Below are 18,001 nucleotides of genomic sequence, written 5' to 3' on the forward strand. Positions count from 1 at the left end.
AATGGGCCAATGATTGGCATGATTCACAATGATTGGCATGTTTATGTATCCTATATATATAATTAATAGAGAATAAAGTGAATGGGCCAATGATTGGCATGTTTATATATCCTATATCTATGATATCCAAATTAAGTAGAGAAACTAACCAAAAAAGAAAATATTAAGCAGAGAATAATGATTCGCATGTTCATATATCCTATATACTGGCTAGTGTAGTTGTCATTTGAACTTCTTTTAAAAAAAAAAAATTTCCTGGTCTGCAATTTTTTTTGGTACTGAATTTTTTATATACAAAGTGAAGGATTATACCCCTAAAGAAAATCAAACCCATGACCTCTTCACTAATAATTATTAGTCATTGTCAACTGAGCCAATCTTTGATGATTGGTTTAAAATTTTCCTTAGAAACTTCACTTTATTTTAAGTTTTTTTAGTATTAATTTTCATTCTTATTTTTGCTCCATTGGAAGAAAAAAATCAACAGTAACCATCTTCAATAAAACTGAAAATAGATTTGTCAGCTCTTATCAAAGATGTAAATTGTTTTATAATATTTTTTAAATGGGATGCAAACCGGTTTTTAAAAGTTAAAAGTCCGTATGTTTCAATCCCCCACGCACAGAAACACCTTTAGCCAGAAACATCTTTTGATGTTTTCTTTATCTCCCAAACCCATTTATGGGTGCCGAAATGGAAAACATCTCATGCATCAATGGAAGAAACTGGCGTGCGAAAATTCATCAAAGAAGCAAAGTTCGAGGAAGAACTCTGGCTAAGTTTGCTCACTTTTGCTTCAAGTTACATATAGAGCAAACGCCCCAAAGTCTGCAAAAAAGCAGCAAAACAAATATTCCTCGGATCAGCTCAATCCGCAAGGATCTATCGACCCCTCAGAGCCTAAAATATCTTACAGAAACGACCCTCCCAACAACTCAGGAACAAACAGAGACCAATATAATATTCGTTATTTTCTCCCTGGAGATATACAAAGGTTTTTTTATGGGGGGGTGAACTAGATATACAAAGTTCATGATCACTTTTATACACGAAAAAACGGTAGTTGGCAAAAAAGGGACACCAACATTCAGATAAAAGCTGATATATTAGCACAACATCATCGGATAATCAGCAACACGGCCAACTGGGAACCAGGGCACCAAAAGAATGATGACAGGAAAAATAAAAAAATTATTATTATTACAACATAAATTACATTGGCAAAACAAGAAAAGATGACTAGAGAAGTAACAATCATCTACGTCGTTGCCGGGAGTAAACTGGGGATTCAGGTTGTGGTTTGAAACTTCTAGGAGAATCCATTGATCCCCTAAAGGAAGCATAAGCAGCTTTAGCTGGTTCTGGGACCGAATCCAATGGAATCGACTCACCAAAACATGCTGTATTAATGCGTGTCCTCTCAAGCTCTGCTTGAAGCAGCTCGGAGCTATATTGTTGGGCGAGTGCCTGTGGCGAACATGAAACACATTAGAATACTGCAAAGCCAGCAATACCAACAACCCATATATGGATTCATCCAAAAAAAACAAACCATATATGGATTGATTTATTAAAAAAAATATATACAATAATACACAAGCACACAGTAGGATCAGAAGCCAAGATCATCTACAGTGGCACTTGTAAATCCACTTTTATTGCTGTCTCGAGAATCCACGAGAATGCAATAGGGTGAAAGTTCTTACTATTAAATCATCGGGTGACACGCCCATTCCTTGCTGTCTTTCATCCACAAGTGCCTCTTCACTTCCACGGGTTGGACGACGATGATGTCCTGGATGTCCTGGATTCTCAGAAGACTCTGTCACACACTCAGACGCCTTTTCCAATAAGACTCCTTGTAGAGATTTAAGAGACTCACTAGCTTCTGGCGTAAAATATGGGTTTAATATGGTTTCAAAGTATTCAAGCTGCATATATTAAAAAAATAACAACTCTCAGCAACAAAATAACTTCCACTGAAAATAAAGGTAAAGGAGTAACTCAAGTATCACATTTTGATTCTTGCTTTTGAGAATTTTGAGAAAGGATGCTCACAGAAGATTTCAGACTACATGTATACACAAGGATCATATCAACTATTAACATCAAAACACTATCAGTTTTATTAAATTTTAAACACTTTTGAACTACTTTGTTTTCGCAAAGCAGTTGTTCAGGGGACTCTCAATATTCTCAGATAACCTGATTACATACCGACTTATCATTTTTATAACAAGTAATACTACAGAAATCATGAAAACATTAGAACTTTGCAAACAGAGGGTGTTTTTAGACATTCAGTCGTTGCATTCCATTCTGTTTTTTTCTGTCGCATCCCAGTGTTTTTCTCGATGAGCAAGTGCAGAAAGGAATATCAAGTATATCAGATACAACATGAAGTATATTAATCCCTAGAAACAAATATATGGATGCAGCAGAAACAGATCATATTCTAAATGACCAATTGTAGACTCCGGTCTCTCGTTCTCCAATTTCTTTTTCTTTCCCCATTCATTTAACATATTTTGTGTGGAAAATGGAGTCATGTGCATGTATAATTCACTCACCTCAAGCATGAGCTGACAGAAACCATTCGCATCTAACGACTTGAGATCTTTGTCTTTGTTTTCATGGAAAAGGCTGAGGAAAGTATCAATCAGGCCCTCCACAAGAATACCCAGTGTCTTATCCAACAGGGGCTTGGCACCAGCAAAAACCTGCAATGAAGATTCCACCGTCAGGACCAAATGCAGAAGTAGCTTACCATTACATGCGTCTGCAAATGAGCAAAGCAAGAAAAACACGGAGATGGCAATCTCATATTCTTATCCCAAACATGCTGAAACATGGAAAAAGAAAATTACAAGATACTATGCTTATGCAGGTCAGTCCTCCAAGGTGCCAGTGGCCAAATAGGGATTCTTGGAACTTATTCTACCATGAAAAGAAGGGCAAATAGGGATTCTTGGAACTTATTCTCCAGGCGTCCTATGATATAGATCTTGATCTCCATTGTCATCATTAAATATTAATCTTAAGAGCTGAAGTGAATGGCCTTAAGCTATAGGTTTTTGCTTGGAAATTGATCCATTATTAGCCCCCCTTAGTGGTCATTTAAGTCATATAAGAATTAGCATAAAAGTCATGCTGCCTCATGCAATTGTAAGAAGCTTGGACTGCCAGTGTGAAGATTACAGAACAGAGAACAATTTTTATCACCATCCAAGGGTCCAAATCCACAACACCACTTCATGGGACTTTCCTTGCAATATGAAGGTTTGCATGTCATTTAACCAAATGCCTCCCCCCCCCCGGGGCCGGGGAAATGAATGAAAAAGCAAAAGATAGAAGTAATAAAGGTTTACATGCTTATATAGGCTAAAACAAGATTTAAATTAGAATCAGGACCTAATATGGTCAATTCCCACCAAAACAGCCACAACTGAAACAGTTGGACAAAAATTACACAGTTACCGCAGTACTTAAAAGTCATCTCAGTATGCCTGAAACAGCCAACCAAAATAAGTCTACGACTACAATCAGAGTTTCATTTTCTAACATTCATATGGAGAAAGTTAGTACAATACTAGTCTATGAAACAAATACAAGTAAATAGCTGGATGGAGTATCAGAAAAGTATGCACAAAGTACCTCTGCATGCACAGCTACCAAAGTGTGAAGTAACTCTACGGCTGCATCTCGCACACCCTGCAAAAGAGTGCAAATTTTTGGCATTTTACAGATCAAACTGAATATGGCAGAATAGAACTATCTGAAAGAAAGGAAAAGAAAAGAATCCAACAAATGTGACTTCTGGTAACTCTTTACTTTGATAGCAGGTGCTGCTCCCCATTGAACTCCAGCATCCAATAAATAATTTACTGCAGCTGTCCTGATCAAATTTGCCTGGTAAAGAACACAGTAAAACTGACATAAAGACCACAACCCAAAAGAAACGATCCATTTAGCCACTCTAAGATGCACAGTAATGAAGTACTTAACATGAGTTTCTGATTTGTTAGAACATTGCTCAACAATCTAAAACATAAAAAGGGAGAGAACCCAGTGCCAAAGGCTTCCACACAAGCAGAGACTTGTAATGGTTTTCCTACATAGCCTTGCCCCCAAAACTTTTGCTGGGAGTCTGCTTTTGTTCCTTGAGCTCAGGCTACAACTGTGGTCCACCGACCATTGCACCAAGGCCAACCCCTTGCATAACAATCCAAAATATATAACAAATAATTTGAAGCATGAAAATTGTTTATAGCGTATACCAGAGAGTTATAGTTGGACTCGATTTTAGTTGGGTTGGGGGTTAAACAATAAACACAAAAGGGAGAAGTGTCACTATCATGATTGAAATCGAGTCTGAGTTAACCTCTTTAGAACTAGAGTGAGTGTTGTCTTGCCATAGTGTTTTCTTGTAGATAGATTGTAATTAGGTACCTTGGCAGGATTCCCAGGTCAAAACCATTCCTTTATCAAATATGAGCTTGAACTAAAACTTATACCCACAAACACAGAACAAAGAGAAGGCACAAAAACCCAAGATCAGATCAAGCAAAGATCATGTGGGCTAAATGTGGGCAGGTTGACCTAGCATCAGTTGCAAATCTTAGTTTTTGTCAGCCAAACACAGATACTACAAGAAATAGTCGATGCTTAAGCAACTAAAATAATTACACTCAAATTGATGAGGCTAACAAGTTGACTGGGTAAAAGGCTTAACTTGGAACTGTTGTTAGTGATATACTTCTCAAACGATTCCCACATCGGTAAGTTAGGAGAGACAAAAAAAAAACAGTCAATAACTCTTCTAAAGGCATTTTGAGTATTTATACCTTTGCAAAAGTATACTGTGCCAAGACTTTCTCTTCAAGTGCTGAGAAAGACATTACCAAATCATGTATATCACTGTCCCCCTCATCTTTATCCCTGCAGCATTGGAGATCATCAGAGATGGAAAAATCAGCATATATGTCAGCAGGAAAGCCACTAAAACCGATGAGTTCTTTCTTTCCTTTTTTTTTTTGGGGGTGTGTGGATTCGAAGGTTTTCTAGCTCCTGCAGGGATCGAGTAGGGAGTTCTTTCCTTTAAGGACTCACATGGCATTGTGTTCTTCATTATTCATTTTTCTGTTGTAATTCTTTGTTTACCCTCTTTATAACTTCTTCTATCCAGGAAAAGAAAGGGAGTAATAGTTGACATTCGGTGTCTTTTTATTTAAACAGGAAAAAGCATGAAAGAGTTGATTACCTGGGCTGCAGCCAAATATATTTGTACTTTTTGTACAAATCATGTGAAAGGTCATCTTTGCAATATCCAATATTACTTAATACTATCAACAGCTTTTGATGCGGATCACAAACAACATTGCCAGGGTGAAGACCATAAGCCTTTGCTTGAGGTTGTAAATATCCATTTTCTACATTTGAAGTTTCTTGATTCAATTTATTCTGAGAGACTTCAACTCCAATGTGTTCCAGATGCCCTGACAAATGTGAATATAGCAATACTCATGTTTTACCACTGCATAACTCAAGTCAAAATAATAAACGAATTCATCAAACTGACCAATCAATATACCTGCAAAATCCACAAAACAGTTCAAAAATGCAAGCCTCACAGATTCTTGAATTTCTTGAAGTTGCAAAAAAATGTTATCTGATTTCTTTGTAGCCTCATTCCATAGACTCTGAATCATCCTGGAATGCACAAACAGGAATACCAATGAAATGATGGGAAAATGTAACTTAAAGAATAGCAGAATAGTCCTTCAGCAGCATAAGAATTTCAGAATGATCCAAATTGCGACTCCAAAAAGCAATGCTCCTTTGATTTAAAGATAGAAACAATTTCAGCAGGTAAAACAAAGAGCTTTGAACCAAAGGATACTGATAAATTAAGGTGGGTGTAGATATTATGATTATTTCACGAGCTCAATCCCCCCCCCCAAATAAAAGGAACGAAAAGAAAGATGACACCACTAATTTCTGTGGCCTAAATAGTTGAATGGTTTGATATGTGCCAAATCAACCGACTCATTTTGGTTATTAGGTGGAAAATTTGTCCCAAAAGAATTTATTAAGTTGTGCATGGAAGGCCAAACTGTCCTTCATTGTTGACAAAGGAGCTGAATGACCGCTATAATGCCAATTCAAAAGCCAACACATGGTCAACTGCCTGAAAGAAATAGAAAGGTTCCATCAATAGTTTAGTTGAATTGGCTTGATTTCTTTTTTATATCTTGAACGGAGAGGGGTAGGTATACTAGCAGCCTGAGTCTTTCTCTCTTCCTTATCTGAAATGACTCTCTGAAACCCCCCCCCCCCGGGGGTGGTCTCCCCTTCTCTCACAAGGGGAGGAAGAGAGAGAGAGAGCGAGACAGGGACATAGGGTGTTAGCGTACTGTATAATGGCAGAATACCAAGCCTTTCCTGTATTTAAATAACTTTATCGTACATATCCACGCATCCTGAAAGAAAATAGAGAAGGACAAAACATATTCCTTCCACAACTTAATATAATGTTAGTAAGAATTTATGCCAGAAAGGGAAAGAAAAGAGCGCATACTTCATCACAAGTCAAAAACAATGACATGTTCCTAAGGATACATGGTAAAGTACTCAACCCTTTACCTCGACAATAAACAACCAACCTTTATATATATATATGAGAATCTGTTCCCACTAATAACTACTCCTCAGAACAAAGCTCAAGCAATGATGTAATAAACTTTTGAACAACTTCAGGAAAAATGCGCCCCCCCCCACCCTAAATAATAATAATAATAAATATGGAACACCTTAGAAATGCATCTCAATTGGAAGGTTGTAAGCCTTAGATGACAAGCTAAATACAATTCCTACATGATCCTAAGAAGGATATATATATAACTGGTCAAAGCAAAACAACAAAAACATTTCAAATATTTCTCTATTTACTTTAAAAATTGAAGTAACTTTTTTTTTTGTCTCAGTCCATAAATTCCTTGAAGCTTTCACAGTAAACTCCAACACAGGAACCTGTAATGGCTTCCCGTCCCACTAATTCCAAACATCAAGGATACAATAATAAAAAATTTGTGAGGGACAATATGCATGGAAGACTTACGAGCTGATTTGATCCATTGCTGAACCCATCATTGTGCGGAAAGCTAGAGGTAAGAAAGATATTGTGTATGGGGATTTGTTTCTTTCAAGGATGGAAACAGGAATCCATGATTCATCTTTTGCTATTTCTTCAGTTGTTGCCCTCATCCACGAGCAGAGCCTCAGAATGTAGATTTTCGTGATCTCAGCATGGAGTGTTCGTAAACTTGTAACTGCCATTATCAAAAAGTCACGCATTTAGAATTGAAAAGCCGACAAGACATCAGCCTACAAATATGCAGTGCTATTAAGTACCAACACTAGGAGGAGCTGACTCTTTTCCTTCAATAGCTTGGCATGCCTTTGATAGTTCCTTTATGGCATCACTCATGTATGGGCGTAGAATATTTGATTCTTCAAGGTCACAAAAAGTGCTATGCACCTGCAACAGCAGCATCAACATAGGGCATTTAAGTCAGATCATCAACACAGTTTATTCATTTAATTCACCAAGAAAAAATGAATTCACTTCAACTCAAATCCATGTAACCAACAAAACACAGTTTATTCATTTAATTCACCAAGAAAAATGAATTCACTTCAACTGAAATCCATGTAACCGAATAAAATATGGTGACACTATAATTAAGATATATGCATAAAATAATGCTGATAGATCACAGACCACAAGCTTAAGGCAGCAGATTGAAGAGAGAATCAAATACCACCAAAGGTTAGCAATCAGTTATCAGCAGTTCAAGACCCATAGAGAAATGTGCAACAGGAACACTGGCCCAGATTCTAAACAGTTGGAAAACAGCCAAAACAAAACGTCGGAAACCGAGCAAAAGCTAATCCTGAGTTGGCAAATGTTCAAGTCCAACCCAGGCCAAAACTAGAATAGGATTAACCAACCCAAAAGCAATTTGCAAGAAATTTATTAAACAAATCTTTATACACTAGTTCCACATTTCTTAAATTATTACAAGGCTAGGACTGTGTCATGGCCAAGATAACCTAGCAAAGAAGAAAACACCATGGCCAAGCTAACCATGGTCTGCTGTAACATTCTCTGCATCAGCAATTGGATGTTATCAAGATAACAAAACTTGTAATACTAACCCAAGATTGGCATGCAAAATCTCTTCTTTTTCAGCCTGTTTATAAACAGCCATTCTCCTCCAGGGTTCTTCTATCATTACCTTGAGAAAAGATAAACCACTAAGGGACTAAGTGATGCACCTAACTATGGCTACAGCAGATAACACCATAAGATGGACTTGAAATCAAAAACAGAAGAATTCGTATTATGACTTCTAAAAGGAACTTAAAAGAAATACTCAAGGAACATCTCTTTTGATTTCTTGTTCTTCCAAAGTATTCTAAGAAATTAAGGAAACTGTGGAACAGAATGATAACCGTGTCAGACTAACAAAAAAATATAATCACATAAAACTAAAAGGAAGCAAAGTTAGGGGTAGCACAGGCTGCAGAAGGCAATTCAGAATTTTCAGCAGCGTAGGGAAGGCACATCACTTTGCAAAGGCTAAACAGAATAGTTTAGTATAGTTGGATATCAAGCTAACAAGTCCACAGTAATCGCATAACTTGATGACAACCGCGTTGAAGTAATTGAAGTTAGTATGCAAGGGAATCACTTACTGATTAAGTGGTCAAGCAATCGTTTCCAGGCATATAATCAACAAAAGAGTGCGCAAGTACCTTGGCTTCATAGGCTGACATTGTATTCTGTATCATTCCAGTGACTTCATCCAGAGAATGACTTGAGTACTTCACATCACCGACTTTGTCATCGGCCTTATTTGTGGCAGCTTTGACATTCATATCAGCAGAGGCTTGGGATGACTGTATCAAGGATCACACGGATTTCGAAATAATGCTCAGCACAAATAAGAGGGCAAGATTTCAAAACAGTAAACCTAGTCCAACAAAAGGGTACGATTTCAATATGGAGCTCATTTACTTTAATAAATGTCAGTGAAAGATTATAACTGGTCTCAAATCAAGCAAGAAACATAAGGAACAACAACCAACTATCAGTTCTCCAAGGAACAGGCTCATTGTTGTAACATGGGGATTAGATTCTTCTTTGCTTCTCCCCTCCTAGGCATTGATAGCCTAGTCCCCCCCCCCCTGTCTTGTATTCTTTCTCTGTTGGGCTGTTTATAATATATTTTTATTCACCCAAAAAGAAACTCATTTCTCCTGTAATGGGAAAAAATAAAGAAAATGAAATTCCATACTCCACAGAATAGCAATAAAAGATAATATTACTATGCCTGCTATTCAAAGTAACAAAACAGAGGTGACAGGTAAATTCAGACGACCAATTCTTTGAAGCAAAAAATTATTTTTTATATTTGAGTTAGAAAAACCAAAAAGCCCACACGAATAAACCAGGCCTGATGGCTATCATCCAGGCAAGAAAAAAAGGGGACAGGTTTTGCAACCACAATCATTGACTGCACACAAACAACATAGAAGCCAGTTACTAGATTCTCAACAATTTCCTTAACACTTCATGAACTCTGTAGAAGAAGCTAAATATCATCCTATTCTGAATTGGATGATTCTTTTGCAGGTTAAGAAACAGACAATATATGCAATAAAAGTATCACTTATATTATTTAGGGAGGTACCCAATACATCTACTAACTTTCAGATTACTCTGACTTTCTAATAGTAAGTCCTAGAAAGAAGTGAGCTAAGTCATCAATCACAATAATACTGTTCAAATGTTTCGTTATTAGCAGTTGCATCTCCAAGCTGCAATATGAGAAGAAGTCACAAAGGGTTGGTAAAAACTATGCAAATGCAATCCATGTAACCACACATTCAATTAAGCATTCTGTAAGCAACCACATTACCCTATAAAAGCTGTCAGTAGTACCAAAAACAGCAGCACAGATACAATAAATTTCAAGCAAAGGCTCCAATGAAAAAACAGTCAAGATACCTTTGCAAACTTCCCACTGAACACAGAAAGTGTTACTTTCCAGAAGGCAGGTATATGATGGATAAGCACAGCAGTTAACTTGCGGATATATCTTCCTCGTAGGGCATCCACTTCTTCGCTGTTGAGGTCTAGCACTTCTGGATCTACTGGCACATGAGACTCCCCAGGTAGGGATAGGGAGGCATCCAACTGATAATAATAGAAAATAAAAGGAATTATATGCATTTTCACAGCTTTCAAAAACCCTTTAGTTTTGTCTTATCAAATAAGATCCATCTTGACAAAATGCATACAGAGTTGTTTGAATCTTGCTGCATTTGCCTCCATCTTGCATCAGATAGTTGTCTCTCACGGATGTCATTATGCAAGGCTTCCATCCTGGCTTCATGATCTAAGGTGCACCTTTCAAGCAACCCTCTAATTCTGCGATTCTGCCAACAGATAAACCAAACTCTATAAGAATTTGATAGCAGTGACAATAACAACAACAAAATCAGCTTAATGGGGTTGGCTAAAAGGATCCCAGACAAAAGGATGGCAACGAAATGAGAAAAGGAAATTGGAAAAAATGATGGGTGAAAAGGAAAAAAAAAAAGAGAGAGAGAGAGAGAGGGAGAGGGAGAGAGAATACAGAAGTACGAGGAATGAGGTTCAGCCTAGCCGGTGAGGAGATTCACAGCTAAGTAGTATCTGCTGCATGAATAAGATGTAATACAAAAATAAAAGATCCCTATGATTAGATGATGCCATACAGTAAAGAGCATATCTGACCTGGATATTTAGATAATGCCATACAGGATCTGACTCAGGTTCCAGTTCCAACAACAGTCTCACAGTGTTTTCAAGCTACGAGTAGCAGAGAAATAAGTTAGTTGTGTGGGAAAACAGAGCATGATTAGCAGCAGCAGCAACAAGCATGCAGTGATAAATCAATTATAAAAGCAGCAGATGAACAACAAAGAGACAAGAAAGACCAAATTTTGCATAACTCATGAATGACATTTTCCAAGCCTTTCACCTGTTCCCAAATTATTTCTAACCAACAAAAAAATATACCCGTGAAGCCAGCAAGCACAAATATGTAAATATATCAGAAAGCTATCTCCTACCATCATCCCTTCTTCATTTTTTTTGGGCTTTTCTTTTTTGGGGTGGTTGGAGTGGGGGTTGGGGGTTGTGTTGGTAGTTGTGCACTAGTCTTTAGGATGAAGATTAAATTTATTTGCCCATGCAACTCAAGCCCAGAACCAATTGAAACTGGTGATAAATATAAACTCAGCAAAGAGTGAACATACATCTGCTAAGTCAATTTGTGGATCTTCCATGGATTTGTAAAGCATGCCTTCGAACTCATGCATTACTTTTTCCACCTCCTCAAGAACACGTTTTAGTATTCCCACCTGAAAGTAAATAACAATTACTGTGAATAGATCAAACAGCCAGATGGAGGACTACAGGCAAGAGCAGAAAGGATAATTAAGAAATAGAATAGAAATTCATCAGAACGTAACTGAGTCTTTTATGTTAAAGTTTTAGATGAAAAAATATTAGCTCATAAAACAAAAATGTTTTCCCAAACACCTCTCAGCTGCAAATACATTGTTATGCAAATTCCTCCTGGGGGAGAATTTGACATCAAAGACCAAGGAAGTAAAATAAAATGTAAGCAATTTAACATACATGGGAAGGCAGAACAATAGACTTTGCTTTCCGATATTCCCTGACTGCCAAGTCATATTCACCCTTGCTAATGTTCCCACGAATAGCACTTGGCAAATTGAATAGAGTTCGGAATCTCTGCAGCATTCCTTGAACAGACCTGATCTTCTCAGCTTGAACCTACATTTATTTCAGTAATAAAAAAATGAAGTGAGGTTTATCTACCCAAAATGATGCCAAACAGGTTCATAGATGCAAACAAAAAAAAATCGGATTTCTCCCACCTGTCTCTCAAATAGAGGCTCAAAAGCACGATTTGCTACTGAACTAACGCCTTGAATACAATTAAACAAATGAGCGGTTCCAGCTCCTTCAGGATCTTCTTCAATTCGCTTCAATTTTGATTCAATATCTGCCCAAGAATTAAGAATTTCACAACTTGGGGAATCTAAAGGCATTTAATTAACTAGTACAAAATGCAAAACAAGGAGGCAGAACTGGCCACACTAGAATGGAAAAAGAACAAAAACAACTGAATGACAACCTGAGTAAACAGAGCCAGTAACTAATTAAATGGGATTGACATAAAAAAAATCCAACCAAAAAGTAGTAGTAGCATACCATCAATTGTGGTCTTGCAAGAGACGAAACAGTCAAAATTTTCTTTTACCAATTGTTTTCGCTGCTGAGTTCGTCCTATAAGATCACTTTTTAGTGCCATGGCACCAGCCTCTAAGTCTGGTCCACTTGTATCTTGATGCACTCGGGATAGAAAAAGTTTTGCATCAAACTTCTCAGAGAAATACATCAATTTTTCTGCCAAATAGGATTGACAGCAAACCGTTACAACCTCAAAAATGGTACTCAGAAATCAATCCATAACACTGAGCAGTGATAAAAAAATTGAACTAAAATCAATGACATAATTAAACCACCAGGCAAGATATGCTAAATTTGCAACTGAAATAAATGCAATCAAACCCACTACCAGAACTCCATGAGACTTTGCACCGAGATACTGCTATCACTTGTCTATTAAACACTAAATTTTAAGTCAGAGTGGACAGAGAATGTAGTGCAATTGCATAAGCAGTACACCTTCCAATACATTTATTATATCATAACTTCAACAGCTATCAACATTAACTCGATAGAGTATTTAGTCTTTTTTTACATTAACTTTGGAATTAACAAATTTTTATATCAATCTTGATTCAGGTATAACTGAGTTTTTTTTTTTTTTTTTAGGGGGGGGTGGGGATGAATAAATAATTAAATTAAGCTAAACAAAGCGAAGAAAATACAAAGAGAAAGGGAAGAAGGGGGGGACACCAGCCTATCAAGAGGAAGACCGGAAGGAGGAGGTGAAACCCCAGGAGCTAAGAATAAGCCTATTCCTAAGGGTATCATCAACCGAGGGGGGGGGGAATAGAGAAAAATCTGAGGATAAATCAAAACATATGGCATTCTAAATCGTGTCCAGAGGCCAAAATTTGGAGGTCCATCTCCTAAGATTCCGCTTCCACCACAAGTGGTGGATGGTGGCTCCGAAGCTTACCAACTTGGTCGCAAATGGAGGAGCCAGAAAAGTTTCTCATAATCCAAGACCAATCGTGAGAAAAACCATAGGAATGTCTCAACCAAGGCCAAAACCTTTACCACATCTTCAGCCTGGAACCTTCTCCGTCCTGATAACCCAAAGCCCCCTTGGCCTCCCCTGGTTTGGTTTAAAAATCACATCCCTCGGCACTCTCTTACCCTTTAGAGGGCCATTAACCTTGCCCTCCCCACCCAATCCTTCCTTATTGACCGCCATATCCTTATTAACCCAACTGCATCCTTTGTTGGAATGACTTGGAGGACCTTGACCACCTCTTCTTTTCTTGCCCTTTTTCCAAATCTATCTGGGAAAAAGCCATATCCTATATTTGGCCCCGTTCAAAGCAATATTTTGGTTTTTCTAATGAGTGGTCTTGGATTCTGAGAAACTTTCCAGGCTCTTCCATTTGCGACCGAGTTGGTAAACTCGTGTTTAATGCCATTGTCCATCATCTTTGGTGGGAGCATAACCCTCGAAGATGGACTGCCAAATCCCGCATGAAAGATATGATTTGGAATGCCATCCTTTTTATGTTTCTTCTAGGCTTGTAGCTTCTCCCCATCCCGGATTGCCTGATACCCCAAGGAACAGACTTATTGTTGTCTCCTGGGGTCTCAACATTTCTCCTCGGTCTTCCTCTTAAAAGGCTGTCTTGTATTTGTTTGTTTCCCTTTAGTTAATTCAATTATTTATTCATCCAAAAAAAAAAGACATGAATAATTCCAAGTTTTGACCCAAAAAAAGAATAATTCCAAGTCAATCTTGAACCTGGTCCTCTTGGCAAACTTTGTCAAAATACCATGTCTCCCACCCTCCCAGCAGCTTCAATTTAAATTATCACAAATGTCAAGCATGCAGGCTGCACTTCATTAGTGGAATTTGTCAGAAATACAAGCTTTCCTTGTGAATTCTACAATGGTTAAGATTACCGGTTTGGGTCTAGAAACACTCTCTGCAAAAGCAAGGGTAAGACATTATGACCCTCCCCAGGGCCAGACTGCACAGTGGCAGGAGCCTCATGCACTTGATATGATGATTTCATCAGTTAGCATTTCACTTACACCACTACAAAGGGGGGAAGGGGGGGGGGGGGGGGGACAGAGTAGTCTCACACATTTTCCTCTTAAAAAGAAAACAGAACAATTATACCCAAAAAAGAAGTCCTAAAAAGAGAAAAGTGAGCTATACATAAGAACAAGTTGCTTTGTACATAATCAAATGAAATCCAAATGAAAACAGTACCGCGAGTGCTCAAATCGAAATGCTCCTTGTCAAGTTTCGCTGGGGAATTTTCTGAAGTCTCAGTGATTAACCTCAACGACTTGTTATCTATTACCCTGCCAGTAACAAAGAAAATCAAATCAAATGTTAAGGTGAAAGCTATGACATTTAAGCCATTACTTTCAAAGCTGATTATGCATGAGTACAACCACACAAGCACTTCCAAATATCCAGTAACCCAGCTTACTAAAGCAGAAATAAAGTCTCCTACAATTACTCTACTAATGAGTATGAATCTTAACCATCCCATAATAAAAGATTTAAGAGTCATTTAAGTTAAAAAGACTAACTAAACTAAATTGAATTAATATTACACGGGACCAACACTATCTTATTCATCTTTATCCCATGTACCCCCCCCCCCAACCATAAATCCCAACTTCTAGTCTTCTAAAAACAGCCCATTGCATTAAAAAGATATATAGACAAAAAAAACCTCAAAATTAACAAGCCAATGGCCCATAGAACTCAACCATGGGCCAAAATAAAGCATCCAAAGGCACAATTAGACACCTTTAAATCAACTACACCCTTTGACCTCCTCTACTTTCCTTTAAACCCCTTTTATCCATAGCATAAACCCGAAGAACATATAGACTCTCTCCACAATGAATTTAAAGATGGCGACTCTGTTAACCCTACAGGGCACATCTCACACTTGTATATAATCATTGTTGAGTTGCCAAAACCCATAACAAGAGTTCAGATTGTGGAAGGAATAACAATAAGCTAACTGTAATAGATTACAGAAGAAATGTATTTCAGTTTCATTTCATATTGAAAGGTAACAGAAATATGAATTTCAAAATACAAGCACAAGGTTGCAACAGGTACCTACTTATATGCTAGTTTCTTACGAATCATTCAACATTTTTAAGGTAGATCCCTCAGTTGAAATGAGAACTTCACATATTCAAAATCCAAACTACGTCAAAGTTATTAAAACAGTTCAGGTTTCTAAAACAAAATTTACCAAAAAAATATATAATTCTTTAAACAAGGATGAGAATTGTCGAGTTGTATTATTGCCGACAGACACCAGTTTAGGGCACAAAGTTGATAACATATGGCAAACCTTGTCACTCAAATATGAAGTGCAAGAGCTAAGAATGGAGGGAGTTGAACATCAAAGGCTGCAAGTCAAGACCTCCCTTATCTCATATGCCATTGTAAAACTTATTCAAACTGTCATGAAGAACCTTTTGAATTATACCAGCTATGTTGAGAAAAGTATCTACCTTCAAATGATACATAGTATAAAATTTATCAACCTCAACATGCATGAAACTAACTGCACTCCATATAATAATCAATAAACAGAATGTGAGAAACTCAATGTTTTAAGGCTTTCATTAAGCTCAAGAAGTCAGAAGTGGTATCAGTCAAAAGTTTGATCTAGTTAAATTTTGCAGTTAGTTTTGCTACATAGTAGATCTCATGTTACTCATATTAAGGAGCAAGTAACCCAAGACTGAAATTAGCAAGAGAAGTTTACCCCAGGCCTAGTGGATCTACGCATTCCATCCCTCGTGGGAAGGAATGTAAATTGTTAAGCCCCTTTCGACCCATTGCTGAAACTTTCCGGTCCAAGTTTTGAACTACAGGTACTGTTCTTGTTTCACGCATTTCACGAACCCTACGAACAAGCTGTCAAAAAGGACAAGCAAATCAATAATCAATGTTCAATATTCAATAGTAAAACAATGGAAAAAGGGAAATGGTGAATTATGTGCAAGGGAACATATCCCCTCCCCTACTCTCTTACTCTTTCTGCTTATAGAGACATATCTTCTATTGTGTATCCCTGATTCATCCAGCCTCAGTGATAGTCAATTGTAATATTCAACAAAAGGTAATGCTTATACATTCTAAACCAGATCATTTGAATTCTTATAAGTATTCGCATATTCTTCCTATAATAATTGGGTCTTACGAACTAAAACTAATTAAAATGGAGCCAGATGCTAAGTGGGTTAACTATACATGAAAGAGTGTCACAGTACACGGGACTGCCAAATCTATTCAGCCTTAACCCCTGCAGAGATTGTTTCCATATTTTAAAACTTTCGACCCCAATACCACAACTTTATTGGGAGCTGTATACTGAACATAAAATGATAAGAATTTATTTGGTAGTCCAATCTCTCATTCAATCCGTCCATCCACCTTATATGCTTTTGTAATTCGGGGTTGTTTAGCTTCTGTTGCTGGTGGGATTTTTTTTTTTTAAACTAATAAAAATGACTACCCTTTTTCTTCCTGCTGCTCACAGTGGTGCCTGTATGACATTGTATCTATCTCAAGTAGGGTTTTAGTTACGGAACTCTTGCCATCAATTCGCATCCACAGAGTTTCCATGAAGATATGGTCTAATGATACTACATTTCTAGTGTAAGGAGGGGCAAATCAACCACTTCTATCAGTTCCTACTAGCTCTCAGATATGCATTAAAAATTCAAACAGTACGAAGATTATGGTTTCAAAATAATGATAAGGCTACCTACTATTGTCTTTTGCAGATCGGACCACCTAGATAATAAATTAAACTATCTAGCCTGCGAATTTTGAACATCGCCAAAGACAAATGTCACACAGTGTGATAATATACTTCACCTGAAATGCATGTCCAGCAATTCGTATGCCTGGGCACTAATTCAAGTAATAAGTAACAAAGTTCCTTGAACTTATATAAAGTCTTTCAGACACTTTCGACTGAAAATTCTGAGATGAACATAGACACGTACCTCGGCTTCGTCGACTTGCTTCCAGCAAGGTGGTTCATCACCATCCCAACCCGGATCACCCGCAACATCTCTCCCTCTTCCAGAACTACCAGCAGCACGACTCTTGGCAGAGGAAGCACGATCCTTCGAATCATCCTCGTCGCCGGATGAAATACTGAGCATCTCGACATCCGAATCATCGTCAACGTCGGTGCCTCGTCGAGATTTCTGCTGCGGAGCAGGATTGGAGCTAGGGTTTTTGGGCGGAGCACCCTTTCTCTGGTCTTTGACATAATGAGGAGGCGGAACTGCCTGAACAAGGTTGACAACTGGCTTTGAAGCCTTGGAAGCTTGGGGTTTCTTGTAATTGGTGTCTCTCGCAGCTTGCTCTTGCAAGGCGATCTGCAGAAGCTCGTCTTCGTCAATATCGTCGTCGCTTGACATTTTGATTCGGCTTCTCCTTGATCACTCCTTGCTTTAGATCTGATGAACGAAAATTGTATAATTCGTCTGATCGTCTCCCAATCTATGCCTTCCCCTCAGGCCATAGACGGACAGGAAAAGGGTCGTAGGCGGAAGTAATGGGCGTATGGTGGCAGTGAAGTAATTTTCTTTCTTTTTTTTTTTTTTTGTAGAAGATAGTGAGGTAATCATAAAGACAGTGCA

General features: G+C 37.8%; 1 protein-coding gene across 1 annotated transcript; it reads right to left on the minus strand.

Moving 5' to 3' along the window:
- Positions 1–445: 445 nt before the first annotated feature.
- LOC149008757 (exocyst complex component SEC5A-like) lies at positions 446–17,934 on the minus strand. Its single transcript, XM_089160662.1, has 21 exons — positions 17,357–17,934; positions 16,108–16,259; positions 14,574–14,668; positions 12,353–12,547; positions 12,016–12,143; positions 11,753–11,911; positions 11,368–11,472; positions 10,844–10,918; positions 10,366–10,503; positions 10,073–10,261; positions 8,818–8,961; positions 7,411–7,537; positions 7,118–7,328; positions 5,591–5,709; positions 5,261–5,495; positions 4,845–4,938; positions 3,832–3,909; positions 3,655–3,711; positions 2,571–2,720; positions 1,707–1,931; positions 446–1,467 (listed from the first exon to the last, which is right to left on the minus strand). The coding sequence occupies exons 1-21, from the start codon at positions 17,777–17,779 to the stop codon at positions 1,255–1,257; spliced, it is 3,312 nt and encodes a 1,103-aa protein (XP_089016788.1). The 5' UTR covers positions 17,780–17,934; the 3' UTR covers positions 446–1,254.
- Between the last annotated feature and the right edge of the window lie 67 nt (positions 17,935–18,001).

Source organism: Hakea prostrata, chromosome 7 (assembly GCF_041222555.1).
Source record: "Hakea prostrata isolate BN-2017 chromosome 7, UWA_Hpros_2, whole genome shotgun sequence".
Lineage (NCBI taxonomy): Eukaryota > Viridiplantae > Streptophyta > Magnoliopsida > Proteales > Proteaceae > Hakea > Hakea prostrata.